Here is a 9,431-nt window from a genome sequence, read left to right on the forward strand (position 1 = left end):
AGAGATTTTTAAGCGTGGCACGAACTATATCTACCCAAATCTCTATCAAACTTTGGCACCAAGAGTGCAAAACCAATGGTCCCAAAGCCACATAAGTTGTTAGCCCTACATGTAAGAGTTGCGTCATTTTCATGCAAAAAAGGGTACAACCATTAGCCTGCCATTTGAGTCTCCTAAGTCCTAATGTTTCTCATTCCCATTCTTAAACCTTAATTAACCTGTACCAATGCCAGTGGTACCATCCATCACTTTTACATTAAAAGCATTTGGTGTCCCTCTCTCACTGGGTGACCCTATATTTGTCCCCAAATTATTTATAATGACATTAAATAGTTTGGATTTAATGTTTTTTGGTAGGTTCCTCGATTTGACATGATGTTAAAGACTTGGAAGGTTCAACCCACACCCCCCCCCCCCCCCCCCCCCACAACAACAAAAATTGATTATTGTAAAAAAAGAGGATTAAGACTTTATGCTGAGAATATGGGTGACCCTAATGTTCAATGTACAGTTCATATCTGATCCTTATAAAAAATGATAAGTTTGTGAAATTTTTTTCTTTTATAATCATTACTTTCTTAATTTCTTTTTAATGTAAGACTTATTGGTTCCCATTTTACGTTTGCATTTCCAAATGTTAAACTTATTGAATTACAAGAGAGCTTTTTTATATAATAAAAATTAGGAAAAAGTCATTTTATTTCAAAATTAAAGTATATTACAAGCCTCAATGCATGATCTTATTTAGTTGAGTTAGCTTTATATCGACTCAAAAAAAAAATTATATCATGTAGGTATATATGTAAATATTTTGAAAATTTATTCTTAAGACTTAATATTTAATTTTAAAATTTAACAAATTTAAGTAATAAGTACATACATAATTTATATTATTACATTTTCTTAATTTTAGACACAAGCGAATGCATTATGTTATGCATCTAGACAATTTATCATTGAAATCATTCTGGTGTTTTTAATTTTATAAAATATCAAACATTATTTAATTCTAACCGACTTGTAACGAAAAAGGAAAGAAAAAAAAAATGTTATATCGATAAAGATTTACCATGTGGTGGCACAATAATTTTACGGGGTTATTGTTGGAAATAATTATCTTCTATTATAGAGAGGTGATGTGATGGGTCCACCACCAATTAAAAAAAATAAAAAATAGTGGCTTAATTTTTATGTGAGAAGAATATGAGATAACTATCTCATGTAAAATGAGATAATGATTTCTCTAATTATAATGAAACAAACTGAATTTACACATAATATTTTTGAAAATTATTATTCTCGTGCCGTAGGAGATAAGGTGTCTTATGTAATAGAATAAACATATGTGAGCTTCGTTAATTTAAAAAAAAGATAGAGGAAAAAGACAAATACAAATATCGAAGAGTCACTGGAATAAATTCTCAATGGTGCATAAGACTAACTTAACCATAATAAAAGATGGGAAAAGTGTCTATACATTTAAATTACACAACTTACATCCTTTCACTCTCACAAAGAGGTGGGACCCACAACTTTATTTTTCTTGTCAACTCTCTCTCCTCCTTTATCTATCTCTTTCTCTCTCTTAAAATGACACAACTTTACATCCTTCAAAATTATACACACTTTTCCCATAAAAGATACTTCTCTCGTTCCTCTAAAACTGTATGAAACTCTTACCTCAATGAATGTGAAATTTAAAATAGTATTTTCATAAGACAAAGGAGCCGCTAACATTTTGCACGGTAACAAGTCAAAAATTAGTTGGTTTCGTACTTTTGAAGTGTAGTTTGGGGTCTTTAACCAGCCTTTTTTCCTCCTCCTTTATGGTACAACTTTAAGATAAAATTTGAAATGTTATTATCCCACAAAAAACAATGGTCCTAATAGACCGGTCATGGGATTTCGGCCCTTCGTATATAAAAATAATACTAATAATAAAAGAGATAAATTAGGTCCCGGTTTCAAAAAGGTGGTAATTTAAGAATATATGTGATTCCCATTATTTGCATAATAACCAACCAACGAAAGTTCCCTCGGAACACTTTCTTAAGTTGACAGTATTTCATGTTACATGCTTCATGCTTGTCCGGTTCTCATCAAACCTTCAAATACTACTTAACAATTCATAAAACCAAACCACCAATTAAATCGACGATGCCTTACTTTCTGTTTGTCGTGGGGTTTACTGCGAACAACAGAACTGGGATACAAATTTATCCAAGCACGGGATAGTTATTTCCTGTTCAGATTTTATCATATATACGGACGGTAACTGGAATACAGATTTACCCAAAAACTGGATTAGAGCGGTCTGAGTCTCATATGATCCTGCTTTAATTTTAATTTCCAATTTATGCTAAGGCTCACTGGCCACAGAGTTTGACTCTCTTAAGAAGAGTCCACCCTGACCCAATCCAATCATTGACCAGAAAAACCCACCCATTCAATTTTACCAACCCACAACGAAAATGAGAACAACTAAAGACTATAACTAAATCTATTTGTTTGTTTGTTTGTTTTTTAATCCAAAATTTGTAAATTAACCACCACCCTTAAATCTGATTGACAGCAGTAATAATTAATAACAATCAATTCAATTATGAACCGGACCACCTCAGCCATTGAACCCGGTCTGACTCCAGACGGCGTCGCGAACCCGCCTCAAGTCGCGGCCCTTTAACGTACGACCCACCCCCTCGAAAACCGAGTTTGCCGCCATCTTCCGGCTACGCGCCAAGTACTCATGCGGCGGAACCATCTCCGACTCGTTGTCGTCGAAACCGTCGTCCGTGTCATGCAGCGATTCCACCGAGTCGACCCGGAGTATCTTGCTCCAGTCCGGCACGTTCACCGGCGCTGACGTGGCCATGAGATGTCCACGTGGCGATGCAACGGCGTCGTGCGCACGGTACTGGTGGTGCACGATCCTCGACGACGGTTGTTCGAACGCCTGGGACAAACCACCCACGTGGCGGTGGTCCTGGTCCCTGTTCCGACGCCGTGGCTCCCAATCGCCGTGTGAGACAATGACATCGCGGCCATGGTCTTCCGCCATGGACCAGACATCCTCTTCCCTGAGCTCCGATGGGTCGTTGGCAGTGGAGCCTTGGGTATAGGTTGTTCCCAAGAAGCGTTCGCTACGGTTTGTGCTGAATTTACGACCTTTGGCCATATAGCGACGGCGGAATTGGGTTTAGACGGTGGTAGCTAGTAAGGGAAACGAAGCCAAGCCAAGGCAATATTATGTTAATTCCAAGTCCATTGCCCTTACCCTTACCCTTACCTTTACCCCTTGGAACTGGCTTGGGTTTGGCATAAGCTGTGTTCATAGTGGTCTATGTGTATATATAGCCTTTTTCTTACAGGGGTTCATCTCAAATTTCATTTGCATTTGAGTTTCACCTTCATTTTGTCTGCATTTCCTCCTATGTTGTACGGTGAAAAAGAAGAAGCTGCTGTCTGTCACCATAACCATGTCAAAACAAATACTAGATTTATAAGTATTCGTCTTTGATATTAGAAAAATAAATATTAACTTTACCGATAGTTTATAATAAAATTATATTTCATCCTTTACACTCTATTTTTTACATTGTGAGGAATTTTTACACTATGTTTATTTGAAAAATGTCAAATAACAAAGATGTGTAATGTATTAAAATATTGTTTTGAAAAAATAAATGCAATTGTCTCAAATAATTATATCCAAGGTTAATAAAATCAGATCGACTCGGTCGGGTCAATCCGAAAATCGATAAACCAGTCATATAATTGGTCTAATTGAAGCAATAGACCAGCCATGCATCAGAACCGGTGCGATCCGGCTGGTTTTCATGAAAATTGGTGACCCGATCGGTTAACCGGTGACCCGGTCCGGTCTCAAAAAAAAATTCTAATTTTTTTTCCAAAAAAAAATCATAATGGACATATTTGAATATTTTTTTACTTATTGACTTACATAAGTTATGTACTTACATCATTAATATTATCTTAGTTATGCACTATATATGCAGAAAATTTTGATTTGATTGATTGTTAGAGATATTGTTTAATGAACCTGAAGCCCCGTATCACGATCATTATAACTTTTTGTTGGGTCCTTTACTGGATAATAATATGTGATTTATTATTTCATATATTAAAATATTTGAAATTTTTATCATCTTTTTAGATATTTAAGTATGTGTATAATTTTTTAATATAAATCATAGAATTATATATAATTATCAAAACATGCAATTAAATCGGTGACTCATTAATTGAACCAGTAATCTAATACCACGACCGGGACAATCAGCAACCGGTTTTAATAAGATTGAATATATGTCTTGTTCTGTTGAGCAGCACGCAGCTGTGATGGCGCGTGAAATCATTAGGCCAATTTTGTTGAATGAATGGAGGGAGATGAGTTGGGAAGAGAAGGGAGTGCTATGCCCATTCTGCTTACCGACGTGTGCTTCTTCAATCAAATTTCCATTTTCGTCGTTGGTCCCCATATTTCTCTTTCTACTTATGGCCACTCGGATTATTCACATTTGAGGCTTCATTTTTCTTTTTCTTTTTTCATTATGCTTAAATTTGAAAGGCGAAAAAAAGAAAAAAAAACTCAACTACTTGGTTTGGAATTTGGATGGCGGAGGTAAAGGATATTTATGTGTCTCTATTTGTAATTTTCATATCACTTTCTCTACATAATAATCAAATTAATATGCAACTAAAAAAGTACACCTGTCGCGATCCTTCACAAATTGATTACACATTTCCTTTTTTGAGTAGGAAAATGTATCACCTTGCATTGAAAAAGCAATTGTACATTTAACATTTCGTATATATTTTGTAACTTTCACAAAAAGCTTATATAAAATAAAATAAAAGGGATTAACGAATTAGTAGAGAGGAGAGAGAAATGCATGTCCATCACTCCTTGTGTGTTTTTTACTATCTAATACAATTACGATAGGGATGTGTTTGGTACAAGGTATTTTTGAAGATGATTGATAAAATTACGTTGGTAATCATGAATTGTCATATTTGGTACAAGTTGACAACATGTCTTTTTTGGGTATCTTCGTTTACCAGTAATCAAATTTATAAAGAAAATTAAAATTTCAGATTACCAAAAAATATGTAGTAATTGAGAAATCCAACATTAGGGGAAGCTGAAAAGCAAATTGTGAGACAAAAATATCCCAGCTCACATCAAAACCTAGGTTTGATATTTTTAAAAGTTAAAGATTAGTTTCGTAAGTTCATCATATTTTACTATTAATCAAACACATACTAAGTATAATTATTCAATATTTTCAGTAATATTTATGTCTACCAAACAATTTTTTATACCATTTTTAATAAACTCAATTTCTCATTATATTATTAAAAATCATGATTCCGAACACTAAAAAATTTCTTAGATATCGTGTTTGACAACATCAAATGCATCCAATCAAGATCCCACCTCCACGTGGGTACTGCCGTACTGGCGTGTTAACCATCTCTACTGCATCCTCTTACAATCCACCACGTGTAAGATTCTTGCACAATAAGGCCCGTGGATGCTGTCTCTATCCGAGCCACGTGGGCACACAATGACAGGTTGAAATTTTTTGCGAAAATAAGGTTGTAGTTGTGGGAAGAAGACTGAGGATAACGATGATGATGACACCGAACGGAAACAATTGATTTTTTGAGAAGGTTGCAAAGTGATAATTAGAGTTAAACTAATCCCACTTCAGCGTGACGTGAATGGCAATGGGTTTAAAAAAAAGCATCTTCAAAATCCTCCCTTCCCAGACTCCGAGAGAAGAGCAGAGTGTGAGAGGCACATTGAGCGGTTCAGAATAAGATTTGGGTCCGTGTGGGACCCACGGTGAGTGGGGACTGTCGTGAAAATCAATGTATATACATTATCAACACTCAATTATTGTATAAAAAATTCAAAATATTTCTCCATCAACACTTATGGGCCTAGGGCCCAGGCCCAGTACAAATGTGAAAGCTTTACCCAAATAGCCAATGGTGGTTACGGTCCTGGTGTGCAGCTTTCCTCGCTCATGAATAATGGTACTGTTTCTGTAAAAAGCCATTTTTGAATATGTATTACTGATGATGAGTGAGTTATTACGATATTTTTGGGCCTGAGATTGTGGAGAGGGCAAAAAGTGGGTCACACAGTTTTCACAACCAGCGGAAATGGTTAGATTTAGCAGGAGTGGGTCCTGGACCCTCGGTCCAACTATGGCTACTTAGACTCGTCGGTGCAAGCAAGCATCCTATGCTCTGCTTTTATTCCCGGCCTCTCATTTGCGTGATTCATGGAGACGTTTGGTATGCAACATTCTCTATGATTTTTTAGAAACTGAATTTTTTTTTTAATTTTTAAGTTTTGAATATTATTATTAACTGAATATAAAAATTATATTTTTGAAAATCAAGGTTTTCAGATAATTTTTTTTTTTTTTATCTTTCTACCCCTTATTGCACTTTGTACTTCGTTAAATTACAAAATAACTTAGCATTTGTTTGTGTTGCCTAAAATGAACGAGAGTGGGTAACTGGGTCGGGGGTAAATTGGATAAGCTAAAAATTTGGTTGTGGCGGCTCATAACGGATGGCCCACTGTAATAAAATAATCCAACATGTTAGGAAACCCCCTTGGTGCTTAGCAAAACGACACACAAATTTGTAAGTGGAATGATTCATAATTGGGACAGTCCCAAAAACTTGACACACTATTATGCCAACTTTATGTTTATGAACAAAAACACCCCTGAAACTGCCACAATCTGTGTTTAGCTATGTCAGTTGTTGTGATACTTGCAGGGGATTTATTTGATGCCAAGTCATAATACTATTGTTATTATTTCACATATTGTTATTGCTACATAATAAATGGATATATAGATTAGTGTAAGGATAAAAAGTTTTATCTCATTGATTTGTTTGTATCTAACGGTTCACATATTTAACAAATCAAAATCATTTGATATAAGTAAGATTAATATTGAGAGTATAACTTACATCAATATAAAATTATCTCCATCCATATATTTATATATTTTGATCATTTTAAATTGCAATATCAGAATGAGAATCTGATCCGTTGTATAAGCAGCTACCCGGGATGCAAAAAATAAGGGAAATTAAGTGTCAAAACAGAAATCATAGTTTTCCATGTGATATCATGGTTTCCAGATAGGTAGATGTATAATTGTTCTTGACAGATATGGATTAGATATACCGTGATATTATTGGGATTAATATTTTTCATGTTGTAGGAAATAATTTTATTTAATATATATATACATAAAATTATGTGAGCCTTATATGAGATCATGTAAGAAAAAGATAGAAAAAAATAATATAAGGGGCCCATATACTTACTTTTATGTGCACGAGAAGGAAGATAAAATTAATTTCTATAAGGTGAGAAAAATATTATTATGATATTAAACTAGTTTTATGATGGCTATATTTTTTTGGAACACTTGGATCCACTGGAGCACCAGTGCCAGAAATGATTATACGAAGATGAATTCTTCGAGGTTTTTTGTTTTTTGTTTGGGTGAAGAAAGGGAAGAAGGCCCACACTGTATGATTAGGTTAACAGTCGTGTTCTAGCATTGGGGTGTGCACTGTATGCAGTTTAGTACACATGGCATAAGGTCGGGCAATAAATCTTTGGTACTACTGTTATATTAAAAATTGAGTATATCTCACCGATGAAAATATTACATGTTAGTTAAAATTTTCTTTTTTCTGTCAATTTTTTTCTCTTTCTTTTGATGTGTAATGTTCTTATTAATGAGATGTACTGAATCTAGGTACATTAGTAACAAAAATTTATTCAAGGCCGGGACAGTATCTTCACGAAGGCTTTGTCGGGGTACTCTGAAAATTTTAATCACCATTCCTTTCTTTTCAATTTATTTGCTCAACGAAAGTCAATTATAATTTGTTTTGCTGTTTACCTTTGGCAAAACACACAAATTTCCTTTGGCAAAACTATTTATACACAAATTAAGAGTAGTTTTATTTCTAATAGATTAATCGAAAATCGTAACATTCTTTATATATATATATATATATATATTTTGTAAATTACAGACCACATTTCATGTGTGTCTACAACATAAGAGATCTTCTCTCATGTAACGTAAGATTAGATGAACCCATTTCCTTTTTATACAACTAAGTTTTTATTAAACTAAATTCTATATTACTGTATTCTTTCACACTTCCATTTTTCGCAACATATTTTTATTGGTTTTGAATTTCTTCACCCACTATCGACAAGAAGGCTCATAAGATTAATTTGATTTGTAACTAGGTTTTCTTCTTATTTTAAGCACTATCAAAGTGCACATTCACATTTCTAGTCTTTCAAACTTCCAGTATTTTCCGATCAAGCGTGACATTGCCTTTGAGATCCAGAATCTCTAAAACAAGTAAGTTTAAAACTAGTGCTCTAGATCTATCATATAATCCCATAGTATATTTTTGCTTACACGAAAAAATCTAGTGTAATGTTTGTACATGGAATCCATTTCATGTATCTATGTCCATCTCTCTTTGAATCTTGGATTCTACATATGTTCTGTCTCTATATGTTAAACTTGGATCTATATATCCAATAATTCATGAACAAGATTCCAGAGGCATCGTCTCATGCTTTTCATATCACAGTTCAAAATCCAAACTACAAAACAATAAAAATCTGTTAGCTAGGCCATCTTCCCACCAAACAAAGCCAAATGAGTCCCTATCAATGGAGTCCACCATTTCCATCTTTTGTTCTAATTTCTGAGCAGATATTCAGCGGTAACAGCTGCCATGCAGGTGGCCGGTTTTATCATTCTTGTATAAGGCAGTAGATAATTTACTGAAGATCATAAATCGCAATCAGTTCCGCACTTTTGAATCACAACGATAATCTTTGAAATAATATGCCAACGATTTTCATACAAAAAATATGGTTTCATTTTTCTGTGTCCAAGGTCTACTATTTTTTCTAAGAATAAAAAAAGCGAAGCGTGTAAAAAGCAGTCAAGAAAAAACCAAACAAGATAGGCTTAGAGCCATATTCACAAGTCCTACCCTACACATATATTTAACAGGGATTAGATTCTCTAATTTGAAAATTGAAAAAATACCGTTTATCTCACAATATTTCTTTCTTCTTCTCTGTTAATTAAAAAATGGCCTTATAAGATTAAGAACACTTTTAGTTGTCATGTTGATAGGAAAAGAAAAATATCCAGGGAGTGTTTGGTAGAGAAGAAATTATCTTTTACTAGGCAAATACAATTAATAGGGATATGGTGAAAAAGTGATTTTGGTAAGAAAATTTTAAAAAAGTTATTTGGTAGGTCAAAATATTATCAAGAAAATTGAGTTAAATTTTTGGAGTCTATATTTGATTGAAGATAAAA

General features: G+C 34.0%; 1 protein-coding gene across 1 annotated transcript; it reads right to left on the reverse strand.

The window, feature by feature from the left end:
* Window positions 1-1,450: 1,450 nt before the first annotated feature.
* On the reverse strand, window positions 1,451-3,426 carry LOC133291294 (protein S40-5-like). The gene has a single exon (XM_061489534.1). It carries the CDS (start codon window positions 3,173-3,175, stop codon window positions 2,618-2,620), a length of 558 nt encoding a protein of 185 aa, XP_061345518.1. The 5' UTR covers window positions 3,176-3,426; the 3' UTR covers window positions 1,451-2,617.
* Window positions 3,427-9,431: the final 6,005 nt, after the last annotated feature.

Source organism: Gastrolobium bilobum, unplaced genomic scaffold, assembly GCF_033153095.1.
Source record: "Gastrolobium bilobum isolate Gb01-03AN ecotype WA unplaced genomic scaffold, APGP_CSIRO_Gbil_v1 utg7904, whole genome shotgun sequence".
Lineage (NCBI taxonomy): Eukaryota > Viridiplantae > Streptophyta > Magnoliopsida > Fabales > Fabaceae > Gastrolobium > Gastrolobium bilobum.

Coding starts and splice junctions, on each gene's coding strand:
- LOC133291294 (XM_061489534.1), bottom strand. CDS start 3,175: ATGGCCAAAGGTCGTAAATTCAGCACAAACCGTAGCGAACGCTTCTTG.